The sequence below is a fragment of the Oncorhynchus nerka genome, linkage group LG1 (assembly GCF_034236695.1).
Source record: "Oncorhynchus nerka isolate Pitt River linkage group LG1, Oner_Uvic_2.0, whole genome shotgun sequence".
NCBI classification, from domain to species: domain Eukaryota; kingdom Metazoa; phylum Chordata; class Actinopteri; order Salmoniformes; family Salmonidae; genus Oncorhynchus; species Oncorhynchus nerka.
In genome coordinates this window covers 46,677,962-46,695,649 of record NC_088396.1, presented here as the reverse complement: position 1 = coordinate 46,695,649, position 17,688 = coordinate 46,677,962, and the positions used below count along the sequence as shown (strand labels likewise).

At 42.4% G+C, this 17,688-nt stretch overlaps 1 protein-coding gene across 1 annotated transcript in view; it reads right to left on the bottom strand.

Moving 5' to 3' along the window:
- Positions 1-17,187, bottom strand: part of LOC115130623 (glypican-6-like) — a 179,575-nt gene extending 162,388 nt beyond the window's left edge. Inside the window, exon 1 of the mRNA XM_065019249.1 lies at positions 16,714-17,187. Coding sequence (XP_064875321.1) covers positions 16,714-16,867 — 154 coding nt within the window. The 5' untranslated portion in view covers positions 16,868-17,187. The remainder of the gene's footprint in view (positions 1-16,713) is intronic.
- Positions 17,188-17,688: the final 501 nt, after the last annotated feature.

Here is a 17,688-nt window from a genome sequence, read left to right as displayed (position 1 = left end):
GCCATTGCTGTCTTACCATTGTTGTCTTAGCTAGCTCTCCCAATCAACACCTGTGATCGCTTTATGCCTCGCTTTATGTCTCTCTCTCTAATGTCAATATGCCTTGTATACTGTTGTTTAGGATAGTTATCATTGATTTAGTTCACTGCGGAGCGCCTAGTCCCACTCAACATGCATCAGAAACCTCTTTTGACCCACCTCCCACACATGCAGTGACCTCACCCAGCATAACTAGTGTGTCCAGAGATGTAACCTCTCTTATCGTCACTCAATGCCTAGGTTTATCTCCACTGTACCAGCATCCTACCAGCATTATTGTATGTACATTATGCCCTGAATCTATCCTACCACACCCAGAAATATGCTCCTTTAAGTCTCTGTCCCCAACGCACTAGACGACCAGTTTTGATAGCCTTTAGCTGTACCCTCACCCTACTCCTCCTCTGTTCCTCGGGTGATGTGGAGGTTAACCAAGGCCCTGCGTGTCCCAAGGAGCTCTCATTTGTTGACTTCTGTAACCATAAAAGGCTTGGTTTCATTCATGTTAACATCGGAAGCCTCCTTCACTAAGTTTGTTTTACTCACTGCCCTAGCACACTCCACTAACCCTGATGTCCTTGCCATGTCTAAATCCTGTCTTAGGAAGGACACCAAAAATTCTGAGATTTACATCCCCAACTACAACATTTTCTGTCAAGACAGAACTGCCAAAGGGAGAGGAGTTGCAATCTACTGCAGAGATAGCCTGCAAAGTTCTGTCATACTTTCCAGGTCTATGCCCAAACAGTTTGAGCTTCTAATTTTAAAAATGAATCTCTCCAGAAATAAGTCTCACTGTTGCCGCCTGTTATAGACCCCCCTCAGCTCCCAGCTGTACCCTGGACACCATATGTGAATTGATTGCCCCCCATCTATCTTCAGAGTGCGTTGTGTTAGGTGACCTAAACTGGGATATGCTTAACACCCCGGCAGTCCTACAATCTAAGCCAGATGCCCACAAATTCAAACGCTCCCTAAAACACTTCTGCGAAGCAGGGCTTTCTAATCAACCTGACCCGGGTATCCTGGAAGGATATTGACCTCATCCCGTCAGTAGAGGATGCCTGGTCGTTCTTTAAAAGTAATTTCCTCACCATCTTAAATAAGCATGCCCCTTTAAAAAAATAACTAAGAACTAATAATTAAAAAATAACTAAGAACAGATATAGCCGTTGGTTCACTCCAGACCTGATTGTCCTCGACCAGCACAGAAACATCCTGTGGCGGACTGCACTAGCATCGAATAGTCCCCGCGATATGAAACTTTTCAGGGAAGTCAGGAACCAATACATGCAGTCAGTTATGAAAGCAAAGCTAGCTTTTTCAAACAGAAATTTGCATGCTGTAGCTCTAACTCCCAAAAGTTTTGGGACACTGTAAAGTCCATGGAGAATAAGAGCACCTCCTCCCAACTGCCCACTGCACTGAGGCTAGGAAACACGGTCACCACCGATAAACCAACGATAATCAAGAATTTCAATAAGCATTTCTCTCCGGCTGGCCATGCTTTCCTCCTGGCTACCCCAACCCTGACAAGCAGCTCTGCACCCCCCACAGCTACTTGCCCAAGCCTCCCCACCTTCTCCTTCACACAAATCCAGATAGCAGATGTTCTGAAAGAGCTGCAAATCCTGGAGCGCAACAAATCAGCTGGGCTAGACAATCTGGACACTCTCTTTCTAAAATTACCCCTCAAGATTGGAAAGCTGCAGCGATCATCCACCTCTTCAAAGGGGGTGACACTAGACCCAAACTGTTATAGACCTATATCCATCCTTACCTGCCATCCTTGATGACCTAAAGTCATCAAAAGCCAAGTTAACAAACAGATCACTGACCATTTAGAATCTCAACGTACCCTCTCTGCTGTGCAATCCGGTTTCCGAGAAGGTCATGGATGCACCTCAGCCACACTCAAGGTACTAAACGATATCATAACCGCCATCGATAAAAGAAGGTACTATGCAGCTGTATTCATCGACCTGGCCAAGGCTTTCGACTCTGTCAATCACCGTATTCTTATCGGCAGACTCAACAGCATTGGTTTCTCAAATGACTGCCTCGCCTGGTTCACTAACGACTTCTCAGATAGAGTTCACTGTGTCAAATCGGAGGGCCTGTTGTCTGGACCTCTGGCAGTCTCTATGGGGGTACCACAGGGTTCAATTCTTGGGCCGACTCTTTTCTCTGTGTATATATCTCTCTTTCTGCTGGTGATTCCCTGGTCCACCTCTAAGCAGACAACACCATTCTGTATACATCTGGCCCTTCTTTGGACACTGTGTTAACAAACCTCCATATGAGCTTCAATGCCATACAACACTCATTCCGTGGCCTCCAGCTGCTCTTAATCGCTAGTCAATGTTTTCAACCGATCGCTGCCCCGATCGCTACCCTCCCACCGATCGCTACTATCCCACCAATTCTCAACTTCGGAGATGTAATTTACAAAATAGCCTCCAACACTCTACCCAGCAAAACTGGATGCAGTCTATCATAGTGCCATCTGTTTTGTCACCAAAGCCCCATATACCAACCACCAGTGCAACCTGTATGCTCTCGTCGGCTGGCCCTCGCTACATATTCGTCGTCAGACCCACTGGCTCCAGGTCATCTATAAGTCTTTGCTTGGTAAAGCTCTGCCTTATCTCAGCTCACTAGTCACCATAACAACACCCACCCGAAGCACGCGCTCCAGCAGGTATATCTCACTGGTCATCCCCAAAGCCAACACCTCCTTCCTTACAGTTCTCTGCTGCCATTGATTGGAACGAATTGCAAAAATCTCCGAAATTGGAGACTGTTATCTCCCTCACTAACTTTAAGCATCAGCTATCTGAGCAGCTTACCGACCGCTGCAGCTGTACACAGCCCATGTGTAAATCGCCCATCCAATCTACTTACCTCATCCCCATGTTGTATTTAATTACTTTTTTGCACTCCAGTATTTCTGCTTGCACATCTATCACTCCAGTGTTAATTTGCTAAATTGTAACTACTTCGCTACTATGGCCTATTTATTGCCTTACCTCATCACGCCATTTGCACACACTGTTATTGACTGTTTGTTTATTCCATGTGTAACTCTGTGTTGTTTGTGTTGCACTGCTTTGCTTTATCTTGGCCAAGTCGTAGTTGTAAATGAGAACTTGTGCTCAACTGGCCTACCTGGTTAAATAAAAGGTGAAATACTCAAAAAAATGAAAAAGTACTCAACTACCTGATACACACAAATCTAAGTAATGGAATGAAATAAGAATATATACATATAAATATATGGATGAGCAATGACAAAGCGTGACAGGCAAGATGCAATAGATGGCATAAAATATAGTAAATAAATGCTTCACAGAGTTCAAGTAACAGACACATCTCAACATCAACTGCTCAGATGAGACTGCGTGAATCAGGCCTTCATGGTCGAATTGCTCCAAAGAAACCACTACTAAAGGACACTAATAAGAAGAGACTTGCTTGGGCCAAGAAACATGAGCAATGTATATTAGACCGGTGGAAATCGGTCCATTGGTCTGATGAGTCCAAATCTGAGATTTTTGTTTCTAACCGCCGTGTCTTTCTGAGACGCAGAATAGATGAACAGATGATCTCTGCATGTGTAGTTCCCACCGTGAAGCATGGAGGAGGAGATGTGATGGTGCTTTACTGCTGACACTGTTTGTGATTTATTTAGCATTCAAGGCACACTTAACCAGCATGGCTACCACAGCATTCTGCAATGATACTCCATCGCATCTGGTTTGCACTTAGTGGGACTATCAATTGTTTTTCAACAGGACAATGACCCAACACACCACCAGGCTGTTTAAGGGCTATTTGACCAAGAAGGAGAGTGATGGAGTGCTGCATCAGAAGACCTGGCCTCCACAATCACCCAACCTCAACCCAGTTGATGTGCTTTGGGATGAGTTGGACCACAGAGTGAAGGAAAAGCAGACAGCAAGTGCTCAGCATGTGACCGACCGGCTCAAATCATTCTTATGTAGAAAAATTTGAAATTGTGTTTTTTTCATTTCAGAGCTACAAAATGGTATATCATACACTACAGTTGAGGAACAATGGGGAAGTAATTTTGCTTTGAAAGTTGATAAACTTGTAAACTCACTTTTGAGAAAATGGCCTTTGAATGTTTTGGTTCTACTACGGGAGAGCCCTTCTTTGTCTACACCCATTCAGCATCATTCATTACACTCTTAAGCTTTAGCCCCACCCATCTCTTGAAGTTTCCCTCAAGATTTTCCCTGTATTTAGTGCCATCCATCATTCCTTCAACTCTGACCAGTTTCCCAGTCCATGCCGATGAAAAACATCCCCACAGCATGATGCCGCCACCACCATGCTTCACTGTTGGAATAGTATTCTCGGGGTGATGAGAGGTGTTGGGTTTGCGACAGACATAGCGTTTTCCTTGATGGCCAAAAAAATCAATTTAAGTCTCATCTGACCAGAGTACCTTCTTCCATATGTTTGGGGAGTCTCCCACATGTCTTTTGTGTTTTCTTATTTTTTTCTTTAAACAATGGCTTTTTTTATGGCCACTCTTCCATAAAGCCCAGCTCTGTGGAGTGTACGGCTTAAAGTGGTCCCATGGACAGATACTCTAATCTCCGCCGTGGAGCTTTACAGCTCCTTCAGGGTTATCTTTGGTGTTTTTGCTGCCTCTCTGATGAATGCCGTCCTTGCCTGGTTCGTGGGTTTTGGTGGGCAGCCCTCTTTTGAAAGGTTTGTTGTGGTGACATATTCTTTCCATTTTTTTATAACCCAACCCTGATCTGTACTTCTCCACAACTTTGTCCCTGACCTGTTTTGAGAGCTCCTTGGTCTTGATGGTGCCACTTGCTTGCTGGTGTTGCAGACTCTGGGACTTTTCAGAACAGGTGTATATATACTGAGATCATGTGACAGATCATGTGACACTTAGATTGCTCACATATGGACTTTATTTAACTAATTATGTGACCTCTGAAGGTAATTGGTTGCACCAGGTCTTATTTAGGGGTTTCATAGTAAAGGGGGTGAATACATATGCACGACACCACAATTTTTAAAATTTCACTTCACCAATTTGGATTATTTTGTCCGTTACTTGAAATACAAATACATTTAAATTACAGGTTGTAATGCAACAAATTAGGAAAAATGCCAAGGGGATGAGTCCTTTTGCAAGACACTGTACCTCTTATGGATATCTACCCACTCATTCCACCCTCTTACTAAGATTCATTCCATGTCTAAAAGGTTATGACTGAGTTATAGCCAGCATTGATCCTGATCAGAGGAGAGCTCTGTGCCGTCTCTGGGACACTCCTGAGGTAGCTAGGCACCGTGCTTAAAGGGAGGCCTGAGTTTAATGCTCCTGAGTGGTGCAGCGGTCTAAGGCACTGCATCTCAGTGCTTGAGGCGTCACTACAGACACCCTGGTTCGAATCCAGGCTGTATCACAACCGGCCATGATTGGGAGTCCCATAGGGCGGCACACAATTGGCCCAGCGTCGTCTGGGTTTGGCCTGTGTAGGCCGTCATTGTAAATAAGAATGTGTTCTTAACTGACTTGCCTAGTTAAATAGGTTAAGGTTAAATATAAAAATTACAACAACTAAAAAATACAGCATGTTGGTACAAACGCCAAGTTAGAAAAACAATAGTTTCCTGTGGCACAATATTTATGAGTGAGACAATAAAGATATTATGGTAAGACCAGCAAGAACAAGAGAGATTTACCACCCATTAATGTCAGAGCACTTTCCCCCTCATTTTAATTTTCACACATTGCAGCAACTTCAAATGTGTCCTTGCGAATTATTAAGATGAGATATCACAACGTTCTAAATAAAGTGATTGAGGTTAGGGAGAAGGAACTTGATCGTGCCTTTTTGAGTGTTATCCCAATTCAATATGCAATGGGTGTTAGAGGTATTAACATTTATGAAAAGTGAAAATTGCCTTCAGTGTTTTCCTCACTACCCGAGCCTCATCCTTTTTTTAACAATAACCCATGAAGTGTTATTTAGAACAGCAGATTCTAGCTAGGACATCAATCAATATGGAATGACATTGTATTCCCCTAGCATACTAGACCATGCCAAGACTTCAGATGAGAGGGATGTCCAATGTATTTTAGGTTGGCACAGCAAACGTTTCAAAACAAACATGAGGGAAAAAAATATGCTTTTCATCACCAGGTGACATATGTACGCAGCCAAATGCAATCTCCTCTGTGGTGCTGAAGGTTTCTCTCAAGAGGTATTTTGAGTATACACTGAGTATACAAAACATGACAGAGACTGACCAGCGGAATCCAGGTGAAAGCTATGATCGCCACTTGTTAAATACACTTCATTCAGTGTTATAGAATGATTTTTAAGCCTTGAGACAATTGAGACATGGATTATGTGCCATTCCGAGGTTGAATGGGCAAGACAACAAGTTTTAAGTGCCTTTGAACAGGGTATGGCAGTAGGTGTCAGGCGTACAGGTTTGTGTCAAGAACTACAAGGCTGCTGGGTTTTTTCACGCTCAACAGTTTCCCGTGTGTATCAAGAATGGTCCACATTTCGACACCTTGTAGAGACCATGCCCCGACGAATTGAGGCTGTGCTGAGGGCAAAAAGGTAGGGGTGCAACTCAATATTAGGAAGATGTTCCTAATGTTTGGTATACTCTGTATGTTCTTATATGAATATTGAACATGTCCTCAGAGAGAGGTAAAAGCAGCACAGTAGGCCTACACATGACAGTGCCACAGTGTAACTTCAACACAATGACATGGTGGTCTGCGTCCTCAGGAGAGTCAAATATGATGGCATATCAAAATGTTAATATCTAAACCAATGTCACAATGATGAAATGCCATTGTCAATGCATTTAAAAATTGTGCCACAAACTCGCAACTCTGTCATTGTAGGGGTGTGTGGCAAGAATAATTGATTTGTGAGCGAATTCATTCTCATTAGAATAAGATGTTTCATTGCAAGGGAAAGAAATCACCTAAGGGAATTCACACAAGCAAGAAAAATAATTTTAAATTAGGCTAGTCCCTCTGCTACTGCACTGAAATGCTGTTTCAAAGACCATATTCATGTGCCTTGTTCTCAGGTGTTTTTGAAAGAGGCTTGTAGGTAAATGAGCTCTCTAGCCAATATAACGCACTTTCAGGATCTGTTGATTCTGCCATATACAGAATATAGCCATTCAATGACATTTGAAATCTGGTCCAATCCATTTTTCTAAAGGCCCTCATGCTGCAGCTGAGGTGACTTGTACGTCATAGATCGCCCTGCTGTGGACTCCCTTAAAGTTCAAGGCTAAAAGGTTCACTGTCTAAAAAAAGACATCCCAAAAGTATTGTGGAAGTCACTTCAAAGTAACACAACGGGTGTAGACTTTACTGTGAAATTCTTGCTTACAAGCCCTTCCAAACGATAGCGTTTTGAAAAATATTAAAATGAAAAAATAAAATACACAAGAATTAAGCTATAAACAGGGAGTACCAGATCAATATACTGCTATATACAGGGAGTACCAGATCAATGTGGAGCTATATACAGGCAGTACCAGGTCAATGTGCTGCTATATACAGGGAGTACCAGGTCAATGTGCAGCTATATACAGGGAGTACCAGTACCAGATCAATGTGGAGCTATATACAGGGAGTACCAGTACCATATCAATCTGGAGCTATATACAGGGAGTACCAGTACCAGGTCAATGTGCTGCTATATACAGGGAGTACCAGGTCAATGTGCTGCTATATACAGGGAGTACCAGTACCAGATCAATGTGGAGCTATATACAGGGAGTACCAGTACCAGATCAATGTGGAGCTATATACAGGGAGTACCAGTACCAGATCAATGTGGAGCTATATACAGGGAGTACCAGTACCAGATCAATGTGGAGCTATATACAGGGAGTACCAGTACCAGATCAATGTGCTGCTATATACAGGGAGTACCAGCACCAGGTCCATGTGCTGCTATATACAGGAAATACCAGTACCAGATCAATATGCTGCTATATACAGGGAGTACCAGTACCATATCAATGTGGAGCTATATACAGGGAGTACCAGTACCAGATCAATGTGCTGCTATATACAGGGAGTACCAGTACCAGATCAATGTGCTGCTATATACAGGAAATACCAGTACCAGATCAATATGCTGCTATATACAGGGAGTACCAGTACCATATCAATGTGGAGCTATATACAGGGAGTACCAGTACCAGGTCAATGTGCTGCTATATACAGGGAGTACCAGTACCAGATCAATGTGCTGCTATATACAAGGAGTACCAGTACCATATCAATCTGTAGCTATATACAGGGAGTACCAGATCAATGTGCTGCTATATACAGGGAGTACCAGTACCAGGTCAATGTGCTGCTATATACAGGGAGTACCAGTACCATATCAATGTGCAGGGGTACAAGGTATTTGAGGTGGATATGAGATAGATAATAATAAGAGTAAAATAAAGATGATTAAATGTTGGATCTGGAACCAATACCATAAATCTGACTGGGATAGCACCTCATTGGATAAGAATGTCTATGATGATACCAGAATAGCTACCTTCAACAATGATACACACAACTAGATGGCATACACTAGAAATGGTAAACCTATAGAGGATCCCATAAAGAATGGTAAACCTATAGAGGATCCCATAAAGAATGGTAAACCTATAGAGGATCCCATAAAGAATGGTAAACCTATAGAGGAGCTCATAAAGAATGGTAAACCTATAGAGGAGCTCATAAAGAATGGTAAACCTATAGAGGATCCCATAAAGAATGGTAAACCTATAGAGGAGCTCATAAAGAATGGTAAACCTATAGAGGATCCCATAAAGAATGGTAAACCTATAGAGGATCCCATAAAGAATGGTAAACCTATAGAGGATCCCATAAAGAATGGTAAACCTATAGAGGATCCCATAAAGAATGGTAAACCTATAGAGGAGCTCATAAAGAATGGTAAACCTATAGAGGAGCTCATAAAGAATGGTAAACCTATAGAGGATCCCATAAAGAATGGTAAACCTATAGAGGATCCCATAAAGAATGGTAAACCTATAGAGGATCCCATAAAGAATGGTAAACCTATAGAGGATCCCATAAAGAATGGTAAACCTATAGAGGATCCCATAAAGAATGGTAAACCTATAGAGGATCCCATAAAGAATGGTAAACCTATAGAGGATCCCATAAAGAATGGTAAACCTATAGAGGATCCCATAAAGAATGGTAAACCTATAGAGGATCCCATAAAGAATAGTAAACCTATAGAGGAGCTCATAAAGAATGGTAAACCTATAGAGGATCCCATAAAGAATGGTAAACCTATAGAGGATCCCATAAAGAATGGTAAACCTATAGAGGATCCCATAAAGAATGGTAAACCTATAGAGGAGCTCATAAAGAATGGTAAACCTATAGAGGATCCCAAAACACCATGTACATTACAGTATGGAATGACAAGCTATGCATAATCAGCATACGTACAACCATGTCTGGCTTTGATATTTATTGGGGACTACAGTATGTAATAAAAGGAGTGGTGCAGGAATGGAAACACGGCTGAGGACATTTGATATTCATGGGCAGCGGGCCTAGAAGTGTGACTCTTCTGCATCAACTTGCTAACTGGAGCATGGCTAAGGACATACAGCCAGGTAGCAGCTGGTGGCTGAGACTAGACACTAGGAAGGCCCTAAGGCCTGTACTGATCATTACCTTTCACTACTCATTTACAGCTTACTACTGTACCGCAGCTCTGGTCTTCATTAGTGCCCTGTTACTCTTCTGGTATACCTCCACTCTGTGGCCAAGTGGACTGAGAGGAGCGCTCAAAACCTCCCCCATGGCCGCTTACGCAACACACAACCTCGTTGGCCCCTGCCCAGGAGCGGTGAAACGGCCCTCCTACAGGTACACATGTCTAGTCTGTTGTCAACAGGACTGACGTGACAGACATGGGGCTAAAGATAGATCCCAACGGTGGCGGCTAGGTATTCAAAGGGGCTTTGTTTTTTGATGGCTCACTGTTTTGACAGGCTGAGGAGGAATAGGGAGATATAACGTATGTATGACTGAACATTGTTGCTGTAGACACGGGCCAGGTTGTTTTTGTTAATCCAAGAAGATCCACTGACTCACCGGGGGTGTATGTAAGTGATCAGTACTATCAGAGTTGTATGAAAAGTTAAGAGTTGACTAAACGATACACACATTTTCACTGCTGTGGGCTAAGGTGACTATACATGAGTTTCAATTTCCTAAAATAGTGCTCATTCACATAGGTTTCATATCACTCCAATCAAATAATCTTCAACAAAATCCCCAACCAAAACCATATATTCATGTCGGATTATATTAACATGGCAAAGCAATTGAATAACTTATTCTCCATAGCTTCCGGTTCTATTTGAAGTGGATAACTCTGACAGATTCCATAGCTTCCGGTTCTATTTGAAGTGGATAACTCTGACAGATTCCATAGCTTCCGGTTCTATTTGAAGTGGATAACTCTGACAGATTCCATAGCTTCCGGTTCTATTTGAAGTGGACAAGTCCAACTTTAATAATAATTAAAATAATTTTGTAAACCCTCACACTATTGGTCGAGACCTTCAAGTTCAAACAGGGACAAGGACAATTATATTATTGTTTTATATAAATGGAGAGACATAACCAATGACTATTAAGGGATCTATTATGGCGTGTATTCCTTATAAAGACTAATATAAAATCAACAAGTGTGCAGAGAGCCTTAAACAAAGAAAAGATGCTTAGGAAAGATACTCGAAACTTGTGCTAAAAATCAACTACGGGGGTGTAATGGTACAGAAATGAGCCTTTCATCTTCCAAGCTCCGTATCTAAAGATATCTCCTTTATAGTGTGAAGTACAATGACACTATACCGTATCTAAAATTGTACTGTTGGGAATACGCTCAAAACAGTAGCAAGTGTGAACAAACAGTGAGCTATACAGCCTGGTGGTTAGAGTGTTGGGCCAGTAACCGAAAGGTTGCTTAGATCGAATCCCCGAGCTGACAAGGTAAAAATCTGTCGTTCTGCCCCTGAACAAGGCAGTTAACCCACTGTTCCTAGGCCGTCATTGTGAATAAGAATTTGTTCTTAACTGACTTGCCTAGTTAAATAAATTAAAAATATCAACAAGAACCCTAGAATGAACAATGAAAAATAGATTGAGAAATGCTCTTACTGTTTACTGTACATTTTGCATTGAATTATCCATTTTCACTTGCTTTGGCAATGTAAACTTACGTTTCCCATGCCAATGAAGCCCTTAAATTGAATTTAATTGAAATGCTCAATTACACATTTGTATCCAATATAAAAGAACTAAAGACAAAAGTGGAGGAGAAAACAGTGTCCCCTTGACAGCTTAATTTCTTGACAAAAGATACTGGCACCAGCGTCTACGCTGCAGGAGCTTGTTGATATGCTTTGAGCGACTACCCCGTTATTCTGTTATTCTCCCTGCGAGGATGAAACAGCAGCAGACAGACCGGAGTCATTCCTCCTGATCCAAGAGAGAAACCCCGTCATGCAGCCCATTTTAGTATTCATGAGCATGATTATTGGCATGGAGATAGAAGAGGCGTTTGAGAAATCCACTTTGGAGAAAAAGACTGTTTGGGTCCCTGGCTTTCCTGACGATACATGATTAAATCTACAGACTATAACCCCAACACCCCTACCGCCAGCACTGCTATTTACAACACTTTCAATCACTGCCAATCCCAACAGTCCAATCAAGAACAATTCCATCACCATCCTTTTTATGAGTTGGCCATTGAAATGCAGAGGGTTACCACCACCACACCATCACATGTGATCCTTGATCCATCACCTCAACTGTGTTTAGTGGGGGGGGGTATAATAATCTGATAATGCAGCATAGTAATACGGATGAATCATGCCAGAGACCAGCACATTCACTTGGCTGTTCTCTCTGCTGGCCTGGCTCTCCCATTTAGCTATTTTCAATCCATTCCACACATTACACGGCTCAGCAGAGAACATTTGGCTGCTTGTATATGCAGCCATGGACCACATCAAATATCAGCACCGTTATTTCTGTCCCATTCCACTGCTGGGAACAGGAAGGCTGAGCAGGACGTGAAATGATAGGGTGGAGCTGGGACAGCTTGAGAAGTTCCACAGACACAGTTTGGACGTGTGTGTGTGTGTCTGTGTTCCTAATAACACACATCTACCAGGAAGGGTCTAGCAGTCTGTCTGACTCATCTTCCAAGTCCCCCTGTCGTCGCGTCTCGGGCATTGGGTAATTCATTGGGTCAGTGAATGGAACCTGAGACAGATCTGTCACAAGCCTGCGTGCAGGGCTAGTCTTTCACCAGAGCAGTGATGGGCTTGGATTAAGGAGGTATATAACTGAACTCACTGACCGATTTATTTATTTTTTTAATACAGAGTCAATAACCTGTAGAGGAGAGCTGGAGGAGCACCAGACAATTTTAGCTGCGCTGACAGTCCAATGACGAAGGACATAAAGTGCACTGTGCATCCGGTCCACTTTCCCAGTCACTCTTAGTTTTTAAGCCTTCGCCACTGTACTTCCTGTCAACTTGGACCAGGGCCTATTGAAAATGCACAGGCCAGGACCCACGGTATTACCGTTCCAACCGGGCCTGCAGGCTTTGACACATAGCAGCACTTCTGTCAATAACGCTGACACCCCTGCTGACATTCTACATGACCTGGCTGATTCTGACCACACACTCTGGTCAAAACCTGGCTGCTCCAACTGAGTCCCATAAACCCATTCCATATGAACCACTGGTCTGAAACAATAGGAGTGGAATAGCATGCTAACTGTGGATTAGACTCTCTTGAAAGTAGCTTTGAACAAGCCTAATCACTTTCAATAATCCTAAATTATCATTCACATCTTGTTTACCTTGACATTGTTAATGCTAATAACCTGTATATTCATGTTTTCACAAGAAGTTGTGCAGAGACACCATCTGGTTAAATGAAGGAATTACAATCAAATGAAGCTCTATTTAAACCCCGAATGAATTATAACTAGACGTGCGATACAAAGAAACGGGGTTGAGACAGTGCCACGGACATCTTTCATTCACTCCAAAAGCGGAGCACAATATTCGGGCACTAAAGACAGTCAACAGAGCTCAATTAGCCTATACCGAATGAAAGTCACATATGTTTGCATATCAGACACCACTGAAAAAGAGTAGAACCATGTACAATATGAAGCCAAAGGGATTTTGTAAGGATATGAGGGGAATTCCGGTGCCTTCAAATTATATCGATGATGTACAATATCGTCACTCTCTGAGGTGTCAGACATCAACCCATCTCTCTTTGACCACAACTAGAAGTTGACGGGCCTCCTCTTGGGGACGTGGCCAAAAGCAATAGACCTCAACTCAACTGATTATGCAGTGAAGAGCTTTGGACAGGATTCGATCACAAAGTAAAATCACAAACGATACACAGAGCTTCCTGCTCTATACCACGGTTATAATTCACATTACATATTTGAAGGATTGGCTTCACACCAATAGGCTAGCGAATGAAAATATCAACCTGATTATACAATATAGAGACTTTGTTTTTTTTCTTCATCTCAATTGTCCATTGAATCAAAACTATAACACACTCTTAGAAAAAAAAGGTGCTATCTAGAACCTAAAAGGGTTCTTCAGCTGTCCCTGTGGGAGAACCCTTTGAAGAACCCTTTTGGGTTCCAGGTAGAACCCTTTCCACAGAGGGTTCTACATGGAACCCAAAAAGGTTCTACCTGAAACCAAAAAGGATCACGCCTGGAGTTCTCCTATGGGGACAGCCAGAGAAGTATTTTGGAAACCATTTTTCTAAGGGCATGCTCAGCTCTGTATGGTCTGACTGGCATGCTGGTTCTACAAGGATATTAGATGAGAAACCGTTTTTCTAAGGGCATGCTCAGCTCTGTATGGTCTGACTGGCATGCTGGTTGTACAAGCATATTAGATGAGAAACCATTTTTCTAAGGGCATGCTCAGCTCTGGATGGTCTGACTGGCATGCCGGTTCTACAAGGATATTAGATGAGAAACCATTTTTCTAAGGGCATGCTCAGCTCTGTATGGTCTGACTGGCATGCCGGTTGTACAAGGATATTAGATGAGACACCATTTTTCTAAGGGCATGCTCAGCTCTGTATGGTCTGACTGGCATGCTGGTTCTACAAGGATATTAGATGAGACATCATTTTTCTAAGGGCATGCTCAGCTCTGTATGGTCTGACTGGCATGCTGGTTCTACAAGGATATTAGATGAGACACCATTTTTCTAAGGGCATGCTCAGCTCTGTATGGTCTGACTGGCATGCCGGTTGTACAAGGATATTAGATGAGACACCATTTTTCTAAGGGCATGCTCAGCTCTGTATGGTCTGACTGGCATGCTGGTTCTACAAGGATATTAGATGAGACACCATTTTTCTAAGGGCATGCTCAGCTCTGTATGGTCTGACTGGCATGCCGGTTGTACAAGGATATTAGATGAGACACCATTTTTCTAAGGGCATGCTCAGCTCTGTATGGTCTGACTGGCATGCTGGTTCTACAAGGATATTAGATGAGACACCATTTGCACCAGTGGCAGTGACACAGAGATGTTTACATCACTATTATTAATAAATAAAGGATATGTACACAATTGTGTCGGCTAAACAGACCATATGCACAGTGCACAAATCTGAAATATGCACTCTCTCAGGCTTTCAGCAATCAATTTGCTGAGGTGTTGACATTGCATTAAATCAGTCATTGCCATTCCTGAAGACAAATGGGGTCAACACCCATGTGGATGTGATCACAGTGCTTCCATACAGCTGCATCACTCAGAGATGACAGACTGAGCTTTTCATTCATTTGGAGATTAGACGTCAACGACAGGAGCGTGCCGACATCTGAGGGATTAAAATCAGGTAGATCTCCAAGCCCGTCTATGAACAGGTGTGCTTGTTATCAAATACACAACCTTCACCGGTGCCAGATTTCTGTCCAACTACGGAATTATGGGATCATGACATCATGAAATGAATGGTCTGGGCGGGCAAAGTTTATACTCATATGAGAAGGGAAGGAGGAAACAACTATTTGATTCACTTCATGCATGCAATCGATCATCATTACCTAAACTAAATAATTCAAATGTTCCTTGTGACAACTCTCCTTTTGCTAATCTACCCTTGTGAATGCTGGAGCAGAACACTGAAGCAAAAATGTAGGCTCTGACTGAGCCAGTCACAGTTTCACTTGGGTGGGTCTGAAAAATGCAAGCCTCCATGGCCTGAAATAGGAAAGTCCATATAAATATTATCTGAAGACCAGCAGGCTACCATTATGTATATGTTATACATTACATATAACAATAACCATCATTACTAGCATCATGCCAGCATTACTCTGTGGTTGACGCACATATGAAGGAGAATGGATATTGGTTGGATAATTTAATTGCACTGATGTTTGCAATGCCTTGAGGTAGCATTACATGACGGCTTCATTGTCACGTTATTAACAAGACGGAACTCAATTCGGTGAATGCATGGCTGACGATTCTGTATTATTTCCACACAGAGGCACAAAGAAGACAGAGACCTCTACTGGACACACCAGCACATCTAACGCCAGCAGGTTTATTCTGCTGCTCCCATTGACATATTATTCAGAGTGTTAGATACACTTGACATTATTCAGTCAAATATTAAATGACATTATGTCCAGGGCTACTTGTATTATATTTTAATGTAGGCTAGTGGATATATTTAGGATTAACTTTGAAACAATGAACGAAAGTATCACGAATGGGAACGTTATAAACTGGGCTACTGTGACATATCTGCATTACTACTACTTTGATAAGGAATTAATCGAGAGTTTTAAGTTGCTACAGTTTTATTTCTAAGGGGTTTGTATTGCTCCTGAGTTGCGCAGCGGTCTAAGGCACTGCATCTGAGTGCTTGAGGCGTCACTAGAGACACTAGTTCGAATCCAGGCTGTATCACAACCGGCCGTGACTGGGAGTCCCATAGGGGCGGCACACAATTGGCCCAGTGCCATCCGGGTTTGGCCGGTATAGGCTGTCACTGTAAATAAGAATTAGTTCTTAATTAACTGACCTGCCTAGTTAAATAAAGGTTCCATTAAACATATTGTGCAATGTAAAAGTAGGCCTAAGGTGTGTTCAGTTATTTTCTGGCTACCTTTATATCGCAAATACATTTTCTTCATTAGGCAAAATCAACCACAACTTCGTGGATGACAGGCGAGTATACCCTTCATTCAACAGCAACAATACTTTCATATGGCTGTGCATTATCATAATAAACAACTATAATCCCGAAATAAAAATGTATGTGCTTTGTAGCCTAAAGCCAAGGCGCCGGTTATCAAAATGTCCATTCACGCACTATAGTAGTCAGTGATGTAAATTAGAACATTACAGTTTTGCATAATACACTATTACATGTGTTCTTCTTATCCACTTGATATGGTTAATTATGCCATGACTATACCCACTTTACGACTGTGTTCAATACATCATTATATTGACAGGTAGCACTGACATTTTTACATTCCCTTCTTACCTGACATTTCTTGCAGAGGAACATTTTCAAAGCTGAAGCCTTTTGCGATAGAAGCTTGTCTAACCTCACTGCAGTTATGTGCTTTAAAATCTGCTCCAGTGACAACGGACAGCGCCACAGATAAAGTCCATAGGACGGTCCGTATTCCCAACATCGTGCACTTCTGTGATTAATCCTTCTTTAATCCTCTGCAGATTCCCGTTTGTAGAGGAACTCCCACTGCAGTGCATCCGGACGTAGTAGGTACTAACAACTCAACGTCTAATGGTTACCACTTTTCTACAACTGTCTATCATAACATCTTTCTCAATCAAAATCTGTTTATTTTGCCAACGATGGTTGACGGTCCTGCGTTGACGCAAAAACCAGAATGTTGTTGTGAGTCCAGGTAAAACCACATGGATCCAACAGAGAGCGGGCTCTCAACGTGTTCACTCAACTTCACTCAGAGAAAGCGCCGTTGGGTGTTATACGTTACTGTAGAAAGTCAAAATGCTCAGAACTGGAGAGGAGGGAGACACCTATGATGCGTTAGTAAATCAGAGAGGGTGGGAAAACACGGAGTGGAGTCAGTCTCGCCAGACTGTCATACTAGATTTCACATGGATTGGATTGCTCCTGAACGGGTGATAAAGCCTACAATTGTTTTAGTGGCAGTTAAAGGGATGTACTGTCTTGGTTTAACAGCATTTAACAGCAATAACAGCATTTGTTTCATATGTCTTTCTTCATATTACCCCATGTTATCTGTTTATTGCATCATTACATTGCTTGACCAACTCAACAGCCAGTTGGAAAGCCTACCAAAATAACCCCATTAGTTAACTGTCTACTGTCCATGCCAGTGGTTCTCTATGAGAGAACTCTCCATTTCAGAGCCTGTGTTGAACAACGGGGCTGTGCTTGTATGTGGAATCGACTGAATCAGGACGAGGTGACAGTGACCGATGGATTTGGTCAAACCTGACATTGATT